Source organism: Tachypleus tridentatus, chromosome 7 (assembly GCF_004210375.1).
Source record: "Tachypleus tridentatus isolate NWPU-2018 chromosome 7, ASM421037v1, whole genome shotgun sequence".
Taxonomy (NCBI): domain Eukaryota; kingdom Metazoa; phylum Arthropoda; class Merostomata; order Xiphosura; family Limulidae; genus Tachypleus; species Tachypleus tridentatus.
Window position 1 is genome coordinate 150759035 of NC_134831.1, and position 17652 is coordinate 150776686.

At 31.6% G+C, this 17652-nt stretch overlaps 1 protein-coding gene across 1 annotated transcript in view; it reads right to left on the bottom strand.

Moving 5' to 3' along the window:
• Window positions 1-789: 789 nt before the first annotated feature.
• Window positions 790-17652, bottom strand: part of LOC143256906 (epithelial sodium channel subunit alpha-like) — a 35606-nt gene continuing 18743 nt past the window's right edge. The window contains exons 7-13 of the mRNA XM_076514750.1: window positions 15930-16028; window positions 11266-11383; window positions 9310-9409; window positions 9086-9148; window positions 6532-6632; window positions 5905-5974; window positions 790-855 (exon numbers count right to left, since the gene is read on the bottom strand). Coding sequence (XP_076370865.1) covers window positions 6539-6632; window positions 9086-9148; window positions 9310-9409; window positions 11266-11383; window positions 15930-16028 — 474 coding nt within the window. The 3' untranslated portion in view covers window positions 790-855; window positions 5905-5974; window positions 6532-6538. The remainder of the gene's footprint in view (window positions 856-5904; window positions 5975-6531; window positions 6633-9085; window positions 9149-9309; window positions 9410-11265; window positions 11384-15929; window positions 16029-17652) is intronic.

Genomic DNA, 17652 nt, shown 5'->3' on the forward strand with positions numbered 1-17652 from the left:
AATCAGGGGTTCGATTCCTCTCGGTGGGTTCAGTAGATAGCCTGATGTGGCTTTGCTATAAGAAATACACAAACACACATACTTCATGTAAAATGAAGGACTACTTAATATTTTTCTGATATCACATTAAAAACATTTTTAAAACCTGTATCTTAAGTACTAGTTAATTAAAGAAAACACATTTTTACTAATATTGATATAGTTTTTAGGATCAGGCTAACATATATTCTATTTATTATGATTGACACGTTTATGAAAGAATATTTAACCCTGTCACATTATTTAAACTTTGTTTAAAATATAAGCGTAATTACTAAATCCATTCAAATGTTTAAGTACAATTTCGGAAAGGCAGGGAAGTTTAAAATTATTGTGTACGGAGGAAACTGTTTTTTCTTAATATAAAGAATGCATTCAAAATATCAACTGAATCCTTCTTAACTAAATTAAAAGATGAAATACACAAATAAGATAAAACTTACATTTGCCAATTACCAATTAAGAAACATTATATATCACAGTGACTGGTCTTGAAAGTGGTTTTTCACCAATTTAAATAATACTCAGTGTTATCTTAATTTAAAGAAAATTAAGAATGATAAAAATAGTGTAAGAAGAAAGATTTAAAAAGCTTCAGAGAAAAAGGCATCTATTTCTTGAAATAATTCTATGCTACATGTAAGGGTTAATGAGAACTGGTTTTGGTCTTGTCTTTTCGTTCGTTGTTTCTGGTTTCTTGTTCAGTTTCTTAATCACAGAACCGATGAACTCGATAACCTCGCTGCCAACGCTGAATGAGGATAATCCTAACCACATACCCAAATATCCACCAACATATCCAAACAACTCAATATCCTGAGACAATAAAAAACATTAATTCGATTTTACAACACTTGACTAATACATAATTACCATTTACGTTGAATTAATAACTTCTAACGTTTAATACAAAAACAGTGAAGTATATTGAGTCGCTATATTAGAAGAAACAGTTTATTTAAAAAACCAGTAAATGTAACACCAAAAGTTCAGCTACGTTTATTCACAGCTTATTAACATATTATTTTTAAACAACATAAGCCCATACAACATGTATCTTGGCTACTGGATTAGGGTTCGATAACTACTATTGAATAGTGTAGATAATATACTGTTAGTTTTGCATTTAACTACAGGCCCGGCATGGCCAGGCGGTTAAGGTATACTCGACTCCTAATTCGAGGATGGCGGGTTCAAATACCCGTCACACCAAACATGCTCGCCCTTTTAACCGTGGGGGCGTTATAATGTGCAATCAATTTCACTATTCGTTCTTAAAAGAGTAGCCTAAGAGTTGGCGGTGGGTGGTGATGACTAGCTGCATACCTTCTAGTCTTACACTGCTAAATTATGGTGGCTAGAGTAGATAGCACTCGTGTAGCTTTGCGCGAATTTCAAAAACAAACAAACAAACATTTAACTACAAGCAAAGAAAAACGCAAGTTCTTGAGAGTATAAAAAAAAATTAAAATGTTTAGATTTGTCTTACGATACCTACAAAGAGCAATGCAACCATGCTGGTGAGGTTAACTCTATTAACATTTTCAATTATATAAGTTATAAAATATAAGCATATTATATTAGTTTATGTCAAGAACAAAATTTTCTAAACATATCAAAATTATATAATTTGTCAATTATTTAATTAAATTGTAAAATATCTGAGTAGGTTTTGTTTGCTCGTTTAAGCTTAGAATATACAAAGTTAGGCTTCTGCGCTGTACCCATCTCAAGGATTGAATCTGGTACTTAGCGTTATCAGCCCTCATATTTACCGTTGAGTTTTTAGAGGTTATCATAGGTTTTTAAGACTACTGAAATAATTTGCAAATAAAATTATTTTCGACATAAGGGATTTTGTGCAAAATTAGTTATAAAGATGAATTTATTTAGGATATTTGAAAAACAGGTATTTCACAAAAACCTCCATTCCGCAAAAAAATACTGTAAGGTTTTTATTCAGCTAATAATAGTGACTAACTTTCCATGAATTATTTTTTGAAAATTTATTTCACTTTATAAATTTGTAAATAAATTCTATTTTTATTTAGCTTTAAGATATCTTCAAGTTTGATCACATTTATAGCAGATTTTTTCTTCTTTGGAAATTGTAACTGTATTTTATAATATCCTTAAAGAAACCTTATATAACTTTTGGAACCTTAACCGAAACTACTGTGTAGAACCACTTTATCAAAACCAATCTCAGACTTGAAACTATAGTACAGAGACACGCTATCAAAACCTTAACCGAAACTACTGTGTAGAACCACTTTATCAAAACCAATCTCAGACTTGAAACTATAGTACAGAGACACGCTATCAGTTTTATAAGAAACTTGAAACTATAGTGTAGAGCTTCACTTGAAACTATTGTGTAGTGCTACGGTATGAAAAACTACCTGCAACTTGAAACCATTATGTGGAAACGCGCTATTAGAACTTTACTTAAGACCAGACGTGAAACTGTACTAACTAAAGTTTTCAGATCTTGTACTGTAGAACCACGCTATAAAAAAACATCCCCTAACTTCAGATTATAATGCAGAGCCTGGTAATGTCGAGAAAAATATAAAACTAGTAACAAAATATGACATTCCAGTTAATACCAAATTTATTCAAAAACCAGGCACAAAACTGAGGTCTATACTATATAGAAACTACACTGACAAACACCACACCAACATTATTTATAAAATACAATGTGATAACTACAACGACTTCTATATTGGAGAAACAAGTAGAAAAATGGAAACCAGATTCAATGAACATAAAAAGTCACCTTCACACGTTTTCGAACACTGCAAGTCAAATAAACACAACATAACCATAGAAAACACTCAAATACTAAATAAAGAAACAATCATAAAGAAACGCAAAATTAAAGAAGCCTTACTTATACAACAACTCAAGCCCAAAATAAACCAATACAAAGGAACACCTTTATACCCATATTAAAAATAATATAATAAATATTAATAATAAAATAAATAAAATAAAATTATATATTCAAGCATTCCGACACTCAGTTACACAACCTCTTTGTGTATAAACTTATTTGTCTGTAAAGTTTTGGAACATGCCAAATTTTGCAAGTAGACTTGGGATTGTCCGGTGGTGGAAGTGTTTTTATGTTCTTATTTATACTGCATAGAATTTCTACTAATGAAGCTTAAACGCCCACTGTCACTAAGACATTATGGGAGGCTAAGATTAGATTTTCAAGGTCGCAGAACTCGAATCTGGCCTCGAATTTCATGTTCCCGACCACCTTGAAGACTCCGGAGGTGTGTTTTTAAAACTGTATTCACACTCCCATTTTCAAGCCAAAGGAACTAAACATGGCACGCACACTCAAGCAATATGTGTAGGTGACCTAATGGGGTTTTATTCTGGTATAGAATTCCTTTGTGGCAGCCATTAAAGTAATTGTCATAATGTAGGACTGTGATCAATACATTGGGGCCTTTGTGAATTATGAAGAAGTTTCTTGAACCTCGCAGGTGAAGACGCATATTTTATGTTAGTATTTTAAAATGAATGCACTGTACTTCAGAATATTATGGTAAATGTTGTAGAATCACACCATTATCACAACACGACAAACATAGAAGTTGTAGAAACCCCCTATCTGCACAATAACTGAAACAAGAAACTGCATTTTTATTATAAGTTATAGTTTTTACGCTTAAGAAGAAAAAAAATTCAAAAAACGGGAAGAATGTTTCGATCACTGGTGCGATCATTCTCAAGTACATAAATTTTAACAGTAAAGAATGTTTTTGTATTTTGTTAAGTCAATATTCAACAACTTAACAAAGATTTTAAATCAGAGAATCGATTTTCGTCACTTCGGATGTCTATATCAATTCGAATAAATCGACACTTATTTATCGCTGAACAGAAAAAACAAATAAACAATAAATACATTTGGATATGTGAAATACGTCACGCGAAATTTTATGAAGGTTAGGAAAGTCTGTATTTCTTAACTGTGGTATTGTTTCATTTTATTAATAAGGTTTTTCTGTTTTTCTTTTGTTAATGTTAAAATTCTGTTTTGGTATTGTGAAATTTTATTCAGAGAAACTGTGATTGTTTTTGTTCATACGTTTATGGATTTGGCAAGAGGGTTTTTGGTGTTCTTTTAACAAGATGTTGAAGTTACATCCTGTTTCACCAATATTAAAAGGCTGACATAATTGTTACACTTTAGTTTGTAAATGTTACTTGGCGAGGTGGGTTTTTTATAGTATTTGCTTAACATGTATTTAATTTTAATTGTAAGAGTGAAAAGGAATATATGATAGTTATGTTAAGGTTATAGTTATACAGTAGTCTTTTTTAACTTTCTTATGGAAGTATGCTAATATTTTTTAATATATGAAATCGTGCAAGTGAATAGGTTTCCTTTGTGTTATGGAGTGTCTTTTGAATTTGTTTGCTAAGCATGTGTTGTTTAGATTTTTTAGATTCTTTACTAGTTTATATAACAACTGGAATAGATGGAACTCTTGCTTATATGATACTAGAAACGTTTTTATTAAGCGATGTGCAGCCCCCAACTTCGCGAAATGTTTATCCTGTGTGTACGTGGATTTGTAATAGGTGTCATAATTTTCCTGTTTCGTTTCCGTTTCCCGTCACGGATAACTTCATTTTTCATCATTCTGAGGGTGCAGCTATGACGTCACGAATACGTCATCAGCGGATCTAATGCACTGGCGTCATGTCTGTAAAAATATAATATATTGTCTGTTGTATGTCCATCTAAATACTTCACAGGATGTGGATGGATCTTCACCAAAATTGGTATGGAGGTTAATTCGGTTCATGAGTAAACTACCGGGTGATGGATTTCTTATAGAAAGTCCGTATAACTCTAGGAAGTGTGAATCTGTATTAGGAACATATAAATGTAGCCATGTTGTAACAGTCAAATTAGACGTTCCTGTTTAATTAGTTCTGTCTGTTTGGAGGTTTGTGAAATAAGGAGTTTGAGGGAATAGGTTTACGACATCAAAGCTAAAAAAAATGACGTTACTATCGAAATTAATAAAGAGTTTTTTAATTAGGTGATTATCTTGGAATCATAATGTTCCAAAATCCTTTATTAAAAGTACTTAACAGGTTTGTGGTTTAAAGAGTTATAAGAAGATATAACTTGGCCTATGGTTATGGTGTTTTTACGAACTTATGGTAGACCCTAGGTTTCTCAGTGATTTTGGATGGTTGGTTGGTTTGTATGCAAAAAATGTAAATATTACATAAACCTCACCACTAAAATTCATTGAAAAACACACAGAGCGGAAATTATATAATCTGGTTTTTGATCACGTAATCCATAATCCACCGGAAATTATACACTTTAAAAAGCCTGCTAAGTTTAACGTACACTACAAGCATCACAAAAATATCGATAAAGAAGTTGCACACTTAACTCAATGCTTTACTAACGCTATTAAGCAATAAAAATCACTGACAAACACGCTTAGCAAACAAACCCTAAAACACTCCACAAAATAAAAGAAACCTAAACAATTGCACTATCCAGTATATATATATATATAATATCAGCATATTTCTGTCAGACATTCGAACAAGTCTAGCATACAAATATAACTTTAAAGCAACGACTAGATTCATTTTCATCTTTGAAATGAAATTTAAGCACACGTCAAGAAAATTATATAAGAAACTCACCCCGCCAGAAAACATCTACAAAACAGAATTTAACAATTACCCAACCTTTTTACATAAGTTAAATAAGAAGATGAAATTTAAAACTGTATTGGAGAACCAAACAACATTACTTTTACCACACATTTAGTATTTGATTATAGAACCAAATTATTTGGTCCTTACCTCAAACTTTGGACTGTACCGGAGAATCACATTATCTGCGGTCCTTGGAATAATCTTGAAAAAAAGTTCTCTAGACAGTAGAAAATATAAATAATTTATATATTCTATGAATAATGTGGCTATTTTAGCCTAAAATACATAGATATTTTATGAACATGTAACTAAATTATATATATTTAGTGAAAAGGATATTATTTGTTATCCCGTATCAGTTCAACAATACGTATATGTTTCGATTAATTTTATGTAATAATCAGAGGTTACAGAACTGATACAGTATTGAGGAAGAAACTGTTTAATATTAATAGCTTTTTTCAACAATAAGAGATTACAATATCTACACGTTTTGAGAAGAAATTGTTTAATTTGAGTAGTTTTATCATTCAATCAGAAATTACAGTGCTGACAATATGTTAAGAAAGAAACTGCTTAATTTGAGAAGCTTTATCCAACAATCAGTGATTACAGTCTTGATACAGCGTTAAGGAAGAAACTGTTTAATATGTTTTTAAGAGTTTTGGCATTCACTCTCAAACACATTTTTTACATTGTTAAGAGCTGTGAATCTGAGTTAATATAACATATTTTATTTCCGTAATATATATTACTAAGTCATTAGTGACTTACTCAGTTTTCATTTTGTTCTTAGGTTTATCGTCTTCATCAGCCACGTCTTTATGAAAGATGAATCTTTTTCCCCTCGATATGAGCTTGTTAAATATAAATGTCTGAAAATATCATAAAAACCTTTACAGTAGTTTATCAATTCAACGTATGTAATTCTTGTTGCTTTCCTGCTGAGTATAATCTGGAATTCAGTTTGTCAACGAAACTCCAAGTAGAAAGAAATCTCTACCAGCTGTCGCTCGTTAGACTCTCAGTTTAAATCAAAATACCAGGTGGAGTAGACAATGGATCAGCTTAAACTAATTATGCTGCGTTTGTTTCTATACAGCGGAAAGAGTAGCTAGCCCAGTTTTAATGTGGTTTTACTCTATAACAGTGGTTCCTAAACTTTTATCAGCGATGACACCTTAACTTACTTACTACGATGAGTTGTGTGACGTCTCTGCTGCTACGTGGAAAATTGTTTCATAGTTTTTGTATTATGTTCTTAATTAGTATTCGTTTGGCGAAACTCTCGCGACACCGCTGGTAACTTACCGCGACACACAGTTTGGAAACCATTACAATAGAAAACAACAACAACAAATTATAGACTGCTAACTAAGTTTTTGATTTATTCGAATAATGCCTGGGATAGTTAGGGCGTTCGCAACGGTCACTTGCTAACTCTCTTTGTTAACCTGAAGGTCGAAACGTTGTTCTATACTTTATTTTAATTAAAGTTTTAATACCCATACCAGCCTTCTTGAGAAAACATTTCTACATCAAGTGGGTTTATCATCATCATAAATGTGGTCGTGTTCGCCAGCAACACACTACTAAGCAAGTACAAATACTAGTCAACACACTACTAAGTCAAATACAAATACTAGTCAACACACTACTAGTCAAATTAAAATACTTATCAACACACTACTAGTCAAATACAAGTACTAATCAACTCAGTAATGGTCAAATACAAATACTAATCAACACACTAATGGTCAAATAAAAATACTAATCAACACACTATTAATCAAGTACAAATAGTAATCAACACACTACCAGTCATATCAATATAATCAACACACTATTAGTTTAATACAAATACTAATCAACACAGTAATGGTCAAATACAAATACTAATCAACACACTACTAGTCAAATACAAATACTAGTCAACACACTACTAGTCAACACACTACTAGTCAACACACTACTAGTCAAATACTAGTCAACACACTACTAGTCAAATTAAAATACTTATCAACACACTACTAGTCAAATCAAAATACTAATCAACACACTACTAGTCAAATACAAATACTAATCAACTCAGTAATGGTCAAATACAAATACTAATAAACACACTACTAGTCAAATACAAATACTAATCAACACACTATTAATCAAGTACAAATAGTAATCAACACACTACCAGTCATATCAAAATAATCAACACACTGTTAGTTTAATACAAATACTAATCAGCACAGTAATGGTCAGATACAAATACTAATCGACACAGTAATGGTCAAATACAAATACTAATCGACACAGTAATGGTCAAATACAAATACTAATCAACACAGTAAAGGTCAAATACAAATACTAATCAACACATTACTAGTCTAATCCAAATACTAGTCAACACACTACTAGTCAAATACTTTAATACCAATACTTCTAGTATATGGCTTCCACCGTCATAATCCTTTCAAAGTCAAAGAGATCCTTGTTTTTACCCTTTGTTTTGCTAGGTAACCATGATATGTCTACTATAAATATTCATAAGGTTAAATTGATTGATTGATTGGAATTAAGCACAGAGCTACACAATGGGCTAATTGTGCTCTACTCAACAAGGGTATCGAAACTCGGTTTCTCGTAGTGTGAGTCTGTAGACATATCGCAGTACCACTTGGAGGCTCATAAGGTTTTAAAGATCATTTAACACATCTCAAGATCTTTATACTCTGCATATTAAGATCAAATTAAATCGTTCTACAAATGAGTAGAAGGGATTCTAATAAAGTACTTAGTTCGTTGGTGACCAAAAATTGTGCAGTCTACATCGTGTTAAATTGTAAACATAATTTTTCCATCTATACAATTTCATTAGGAACATACAAAGTGACGCAAACACCTATGATCTAGGTGACAATCTCACATTACTTAAATGCGTATTTGTACTTTATATCAATGAAATTATTTTCAGTGTCATTTTTAAATTCATAAACCTTGAATATTTTAATGTTACTTTTATATATGATTATAAATATAATAATCTTTTATTGACGTTGAAAGCTTGATACTTGCAGATAACGGTGTATTTACAAAGCTGTGTCTTAGAATTGTTCTGCAAGATTTGTATAGGAAGTTGGGTTCATGTTTTTCATTCTGCACATTAGCACGAATCTTATGGCACGTAAGATATTAGATATTCTACGCAATTTGATTCTTATTTTTCATCTGAAAAATGCACATTGCTTTAAGCATATTTCTACTTGACATCGCGGTTTCAATTTAGAATTCTATGATTGATATCAATATCTGTGTTTTACTGCATACTTACTGAAGACTTTGATGAGACTTTGTTGAAAGGGAAGTCTCTCGAATCAGTAGATAATCTATCTTCCTGAAATAAATTTAATATACACTCATTATAAAAATAGTTTCATGCGGTTTGCTTATGTAGATATTTTGTTTTAAATAATAAACCTCACAAAAATATTCAAAAAGTGCAATTTTTTACAATAAAATTTCTACAACATAAACGTCAACAATATACGTACGTACCTACAAGGAGCTCGGCAGAAGTCATTACAATACTTATCAAATATTTTATCTTTCTCAGCTTCTTCAAGGCATGAAGGTCTTTCATAATATATCGTCGAATCTAAATATTTTATAGAGTTATAAACGATACCATAGTATACTGTTTATGATAAAATGTATTGAATATTCAGAAACGTTCCTAGAAAACTATTTATTTCATTCCTTGATTTTGTATTTGACTGTTTACAAAACAACTTTATAATCTGAGGTCTAAAAGTAAAAATGGTTACGTTCTTATAAGATAAAAGAGTTTTAGAAAGGAATTTATAACGATTGTTTTTGTATAACATTAACTTAAAATTGGATAAACCATTTACTATATTCAAGGTCAGTTTAGATTTAATAGCATAGCAGAAGTTAATAACATTGAAAAGGTAATAACGTCAGATATATATTCTACAACATTCATATTAGTCGATTCTGAATATCTAACAAATTAAATATTACAATACGTTTTTGAGAAATTAAGATACAAAACCCATTCAAATTTTGTTTATGAAATAAATGTATCTTTCAATCTACAACGATTGTGAGAAACGCTATTACGAAATTATTGAAATATTCTCTCTTTGTAACTTTAATTTTCTAAACCAACGCAAAATAAAACTGTCTCAAAAACCACTCATAAATATTTGTCATAAGAGCTAGAAGAAGAAGTCGTTAAATGACTATATCGGTGTCTGTTGTTTGTTTTTAAATTTCGCACAAAGCTACTCGAGGGCTATCTGTGCTAGCCGTCCCTAATTTAGCAGTGTAAGACTAGAGAGAAGACAGCTAGTCATCACCACCCACTACCAACTATTGGGCTACTCTTTTACCAACGAATAGTTGGATTGACCGTCAAATTATAACGCTCCCACGGCTGAAAGGGCGAGCATGTTAGGTGCGACGGGGATTCCGACCCGCGACCCTCGGATTACGAGTCGAACGCCTTAACCCACCTGGCCGTACCTGGCCTCAACTCAAGCAAACCAATAATATATTCTGTCTTTCCCCTCGTTGCGTTGGATATCTTTTATAAATGTTAGATAAGTTTCTTGAAATTTCTGTTTGCACAACAATATTATAAGCTAGTACTTTCGTACACACATATATTGTTGATTCTTACACTCTGGAATCTTCAATAATTTTCGTGAATATGCGAGAATTTCGCATTACACATTTAACATATAAGTTACACGCATTTCTAAGTATATATTTAAATGAAACAAACATCGATATTGAAATAGAAATATGATAGTGAATCCGTCACAGTTTGTTTGTTCGGAATTTCGCGCAAAGCTACTCGAGGGCTATCTGCGCTAGCCGTCCCTAATTTAGCAGTGTAAGACTAGAGGGAAGGCAGCTAGTCATCACCACCCACCGCCAACTCTTGGGCTACTCTTTTACCAATAAATAGTGGGTATTGACCGTAACATTATAACGCCAACAAGGCTGAAAGGGCGAGCATGTGTGGTGCGACGGGGATACGAGCCTGCGACCCTCAGATTACGAGTCGCACGCCTTAACACGCTTGGCCATGCCGGGCCTCCGTCACAGTTTGAAAGCTTTAGAAGTTCCCATTGTTTTTATATTATAATTACAAAAAACAATTGTAAAAACAAGTGGTACTGATTATCCTGAAGAAATGTTTACAACTTTTAAACAGTGAGCAAATTATTTTTTGTAACTTGTAAGCCTCACAATTACTAAAAGTGATTAATTACAAAGTTGCTTACTAGTTAAAAAACAGTACAAACTGTTCATATTGTGGAGTTTATTTAAACTTATCCACTAAAATTTCGTAATTCATGCAAAGTTCGAAAGGATTTAGTTCTTGTAAAATTTACTCATTTTAACAGTATCAAAATTAAAACATACGTAGAAATATTATCCAATCAGAGTGAAATACGATTTATAAAACGATTCCCAGCTTACCAGAACTAAAGTTTCTGCCCAGTTTCTCTTTTGCTTCGAATGCTAACGGGAATAAGATCACATTCGTAGTTCCACATTTTTCGAAAGTTCTGTTGTACACACATTCAAGGTAACACAGCTAAATATCAAAACAAAATAAGGTTATAAGTAATTTATTCTGTTCATTTTTCATTAAAAAGCATATTTTGTTGATTAAGCAAATTCTTAGTGACAATTTTAAAGACTCAATAGATAGTATTCCATTTCTATATAAATTAACTTGCTATTTTTAGTGATATTTAATTACATAATATAGTGTATTAAAAGATATTAAAAAGCCTAATGTCCAATTATATAATTTATTATACTTTTTCCTGTGCAACAACATAGTTTGTTTTCACTTTCCATCAAGTGGCAGTCACTAAAATGTGTATAAAGACAAAACTAAACGCTAGCTTTTCAAGTAAATTGCTTTTATCATGGATGTCACAAAGAACATTGTTTGATTAAGTAACATTCTGACTGTGATACTTCTACTTACATTAATTTGAATCACTATTGTATCTTGAGCTATTCATTGTTTATAAAAAAAGCTCCAACGATGAGCAAATATAACGACTATTTCTTTCAGGGTAACGGAAGTAGTATTTCATCACATATTTTTTAGAATATAAACTGATGAGAAAGTAGTTACTTATTAAATCCTGGGAAGAAAATTAATGGAAGTGTCTTTAGGTTTAGTTTTAGTTTATACGCCACAATATCAGAGATTCTTGAACTTTAATAAGAATTTGTTCATCAGAACCATTGAAAACAGTATTAGACTGGTCTAATAACAAAATCATATTTGTCTTGAACGTGCCTGATCACACGTGGGTTGTTGTAGTTAAAGGCATCTTTCATCGGAGACACTTGAATTTCCTCATCTAGTTGATGAATATTTGTAACTAACAGCTTGAATATTCAAATTGCTCACTCTGCTTATCCTCAACTACATGACAGTTGTATTTTTAGAAGCTCTTTTCCTCTTTGACGTCTCTTTGTATTTAAAGACAAGGTTAAAAATTAGAAAAATCCTTATTTGGCTATACATATACCTTTTTTTTTTGCTCTATAGACTATACTGGTTCATTTACCAAGTGTCAATTTAGTTTTAAGACATGAAGTTCTGTTACAAACAGGTGTTGGTATTGAACTCTATAGAAATACTGTTATTAGTGAAAAAAAGTGAAGTAAGGTTTCATGAAATTATCTTTATTGATTATGATAAAATGATAATGTGACATCAGCACTCTGTTATTCACGAGGAATCAAAACACGGAATTTTTTGTAAAGTCCGTAAACTTACCATTGAGCTCCCGGGTGACATCAATAATTAAAGATTTAATATGAAAATTACATCAATGTTTCGAACATACCGTATACATCACCCACATTTATTAGAATTTGTTTATAAAAGTTTAAAAATAAAATAAGAACCGAAATACAATATTACTAAAATTCCCGGAGTAAAAGAAAATGGCATTTATAGACATGAAAAAAATTAACCTATTGATTTATAAAAAATGGATCTAATTTTATTTATGATGTTTTACTATATTTATTTATATGTTTTATTTCCATCTAATTTTTATTCATATATTTAACTTCATGGCGGACCTGAACAGCAGTACTGTTTGTCCTGCCTTTAATTCGGTCTCAGCTATGATCGAAATAAGGTATCTGTACAATGGAACCTTATATGTATAGATTAAAAATGGACCACAATGAATCTAATATGGCAGTGATCAACTTATAAAAAAGAGGAAGTTCTGGAAAAAAAACTTTACTATTATTTTCAGAAGGAATTAAAAGTAATCTTTTAGTTTCATGTGGAGCTGTAACTATTTTCATTGTTTATTGTCTTATGAGGCAATTTTCTTCTGAAACAGTAGTTATTTTTGTTTTTTCATTATGCAATCTTAAGAATTCCAAGATAAACTTGACTTCAGTCACATGCATTTTAAGGCTTTATCATGATATGTTCTTAAAGCCCAAATCACTTTGCGAAATCGTCATCAATCTCTTAGCAAGCACGTCGGAAGCTTATTTCAATGATTTAAATTTCTAATTTCCAATTAGTATGCTGATGTTGAATGGCACTGGAGAAATTAACGTATTTGCTTTTCATTGTTATCCATGAAATTGACGAATGTGACAAACTGCTAATAGTAAATGTGATATGTCATTAAAATATGAAATATTGACTCGACAGATTTTCAGGGATTTATGTTTGTTTGTTTGTTTTGAATTTCGCGCAAAGGTACTCGAGGGCTATCTGCGCTAGCCGTCCCTAATTTAGCAGTGTAAGACTAGAGGGAAGGCAGCTAGTCATCACCACCCACCGCCAACTCTTGTGCTACACTTTTATCAACGAATAGTGGGATTGACCGTCACACTATAACACCCCTATGGCTGAAAGGGCGAGCATGTTTGGTGTAACAGGGGATTCGAACCCGCCACCCTCAGATTACGAGAAGAACGCCTTAGCCCACCTGGCGGGGATTTATGAAATAAATGAGTATCATTGTCTCAAAGTTCTTTAATCGATTACAAAGTTCAGACAAGAATGACATGTTGACATTTCATATAATTTTTTATGCAAGTTTATATTATCTACAAAACATCACCAGGCTCATAGACTCGTTATTAATACAGCATAATATCAGCTTGGTGTAGTGAAATAGGTAATCGTAGACAGACGCGTGAGGCTAACTAAACTTTGTACGGACAAAGTGTCATGGTAAGGTTATTTATTAAACCATATATATGTCTAAGCTGTTGAATGTTTACATTTATCTAAAAGAATATAACGACTTTAAAGATTGCAATCTTTGGAATTATCATTCCTTCTTGTGTTGATTTAATGTCATTTTACATAACAGCTGTAAAAGGTAAATATCATGACTATAACAAAGAGAAATAAAAACTGACCATAATTGATAGTTTTAAATACGTTTAATAACTACATGGTTTCAAAATAAAGCATCATCGACTAACGGAAAAAGACATGCCATTACTGATAAAATATAAACTTTAACTATCAGTCTGGTGCGACTGACGAAAAAAGACATGTCATTACTGATAAAATATAAACTTTAACTATCAGTCTGGTGCGACTAACGGAAAGAGACATGTCATTACTGATAAAACATAAACTTTAACTATCAGTCTGGTGCGACTAACGGAAAGTGACATGTCATTACTGATAAAACATAAACTTTAACTATCAGTCTGGTGCGACTAACGGAAAGTGACATGTCATTACTGATAAAACATAAACTTTAACTATCAGTCTGGTGCGACTAACGGAAAGAGACATGTCATTACTGATAAAATATAAATTTTAACTAGCAGTCTGGTGCGACTATATCGGACAGCCACGTTTTATCCAGTACAAAGTTTACCATCAAACTTAACGCAACTGGATTATCTTAAATCAATAAAATGGTTGTATAATGCGATTTAACGAACATAAAGATTGTGTATTAGATACACTATAATTTATTTCATTTTGATCCTCCTTATTTCAGAGGTAATAAACAACTCAATAATATCCTTTAATATTATTTAGCTGTGAACGTGAGTAGTATACCAGTGATCATAAGCAGCAAACCCTGTTATTATACTTGTCGTTTTATGATTTTTATAATATAAAAATACCATTAAATTATATTTTCTCACTGCTTTCATAATTCTGTATAGCTAAGGTATTCATTATTCTGACATGAAGATAACTCAAAGCTTCCCAAAAATATTTATATACAAATGTGTGATGTGGCGATTTCTGTTTAATTTTTAGTTATGATTTTAATATATCGTTTATGCATATTTTTCTTCAGTCTTTTGGTTTCGATAAATTATTTGCTTTAAACGCGAGCTCAGGCTCCTACTAGTGAACACTCAATGCGAATTATTTCTATATGAATTAAATCGAAAGATTAATCATTTAAAACAAATATTAAGTAGGTAGTCATGTAACATAAAATTTTGTGATCTGGTCAAACAACAGCAACAACATAGAACCCCATTAAGATTTAAAGTTAGACTGTCAGGGGAAAAATGGAGATTTTTGAAACATTTTGTGATTTAACGCGACTTTCTTTGAGAATTGTCATGTTTTCCTAGAGCAAAGCCACATTGAATCATTTGTCTAATTGTTTAATTTCATTGTTGTGAGTAAAATTACGAATTGTTTTTTCCTTCTGCTCTTTACTTTCTCATTCCTTATTGTTTTTAACACTGTTTTGATGTTCCTCAATGGGTCAGAGGCACGTTTACAGATTTACAAAGATAAAATTGGCGTTTAAATTCCCCACGGTGAATAGAGGGCAGACATTGTGTGCCTTTTAATTGAAAACCAAGGAAGTAATTAACAACTGTTTTAATATTAATAACTTTTTTGAATTTTGTTTAGTTCCGAGATAAAGTTGTTGATTTGCAAATTCATAGCCAGGCTCTCTTTAATTATTGTTTAAGATTTTGTAAAATTTGTATTGCATTTAATAAATCTCCTAATATTTCGTACTATTTTCAATAAAACTACGCTGTTTTAAAGGAAATATATCGTGTATATTGGTGCTGTCACTGATTTACTTATCTTATATCATACATTATATGTAATACAGTAAAAGCATAATTCCTACCTTCTGATCTAAGAGCCCAGGCCTCACAGTTGACAAGCCAATTTTATCGTAGTCCGTGCAGTCCGTTTGGTATGGAGGAGGTAAGAGATACGAAGTTTGCTATGAGGTAAATAGAAGTGGATTTATTCTCCAAGGCAATTTCTGGTAGTTATTTTGGGATTGGACATACGTATTTGATGCCCCATATTAGGTATCATAATTTATCCCACTTTATTAAGTACATATTATACTTTATTTCAAACGAGTTACCGATTTATTACATTACGTATTACGATTTCAAATAACTGGAAACTGAAATTTGAATTTAGAAGTTAATTCAATGTCAATCTGATATTTACCAAAAGACTGATACATACAATTTTTTTAACAAAATATAATTTGGTATACAACAACAATACACTTTATAATAACGGTTATTACAAACTATTATAATGGTTTATATACAGAGTTTTAGAGATCTACAAACAATACTAAATCTTCTTTCTGGTCTGGAACTGAATCTTTTATCGACGGTTCACGGAGAGGGAATTAATTTTATGCTGATACACAAGTACACTTTTATTGATGAGAAAGGTAACTAGTTCTATTCTTGGCTAGTCTCACGCGGTTTAGCTCACTTTTACCGAAGAAAATTTTGTTTTGGAATTTCGAACAAAGCTACTCGAGGGCTATCTGTGCTAGCCGTCCCTAATTTAGCAATGTAAGACTAGAGGGAAGGCAGCTAGTCATCACCACCCACCACTAATTCTTGGGCTACTCTTTTACCAACAAATAGTGGGATTGACCGTCACATGATAACGCCCCCCATAATAAGTGTTTACAAAAATTAAAACTTCCGAGGTTTATAGTAACTGACTCTAGCAGACCAACAATATTATTAAATTGTCTCCCCGCGTGTTACCATTTATAAACTTTAAGGTGAAGTTCTAGAAAGTTCAGTTGTCCAAACAATGCTGATATTTATGTAGATATACATATTGTTGATTTTACAAGGTAGAATCTTCTACAGATTTAGAGAAGTGGGAAGTATTTTTGCAACACCCATATACATTTCTAAATATATATATTAATCTGAAACAAACATAGGTAGTAAAATAAATACATAACTGTAAATTCGTTACACTCAATATTATTACGTTAGTAATTTTTCGATGATTTAGAAAAGTAAGAAAGTGTGATTTAACCATATTTAAAGTTTATACAATAATTTCCTTTAACAATTATAACCATCTAATATGACCATTTTTGCACGTGTTTAAAGTTGATGTAAATAGAAATAGTTTTGTCTTTACTTCGTTTTCTACAACTAAATATAATTCTAGACAACAATTTATAGCATGCTATGACTTTCATTTCGCACAAAAATAAATTAATATTTAGATTTCTTATATAAATGATATGCTTGCGTTTATATCTTTGTCTGCTCAGAACATTTTACGCAAACCTCTCGATCAAACACCATAAATCTCATATCGTTAGAAAGGCCTTTGTTTGGGGAGTCCAAATTGTGCATTGTCTTTTACATTTGAATCGCCTTACTTATTTTTTCTTAGTTAAACGTTTAATGCAACAATTATACTGCACAACGTCGCAATGTCGTTGTCATCACATGACAACTGTCTTTGATTTTAATTCAATATTTTTATTTGCAACGTTTTCCATACCAAGAACCCTGAACCTGCGTGTAATTTCCTACAAAATTTACAAACATTACACTGAACAC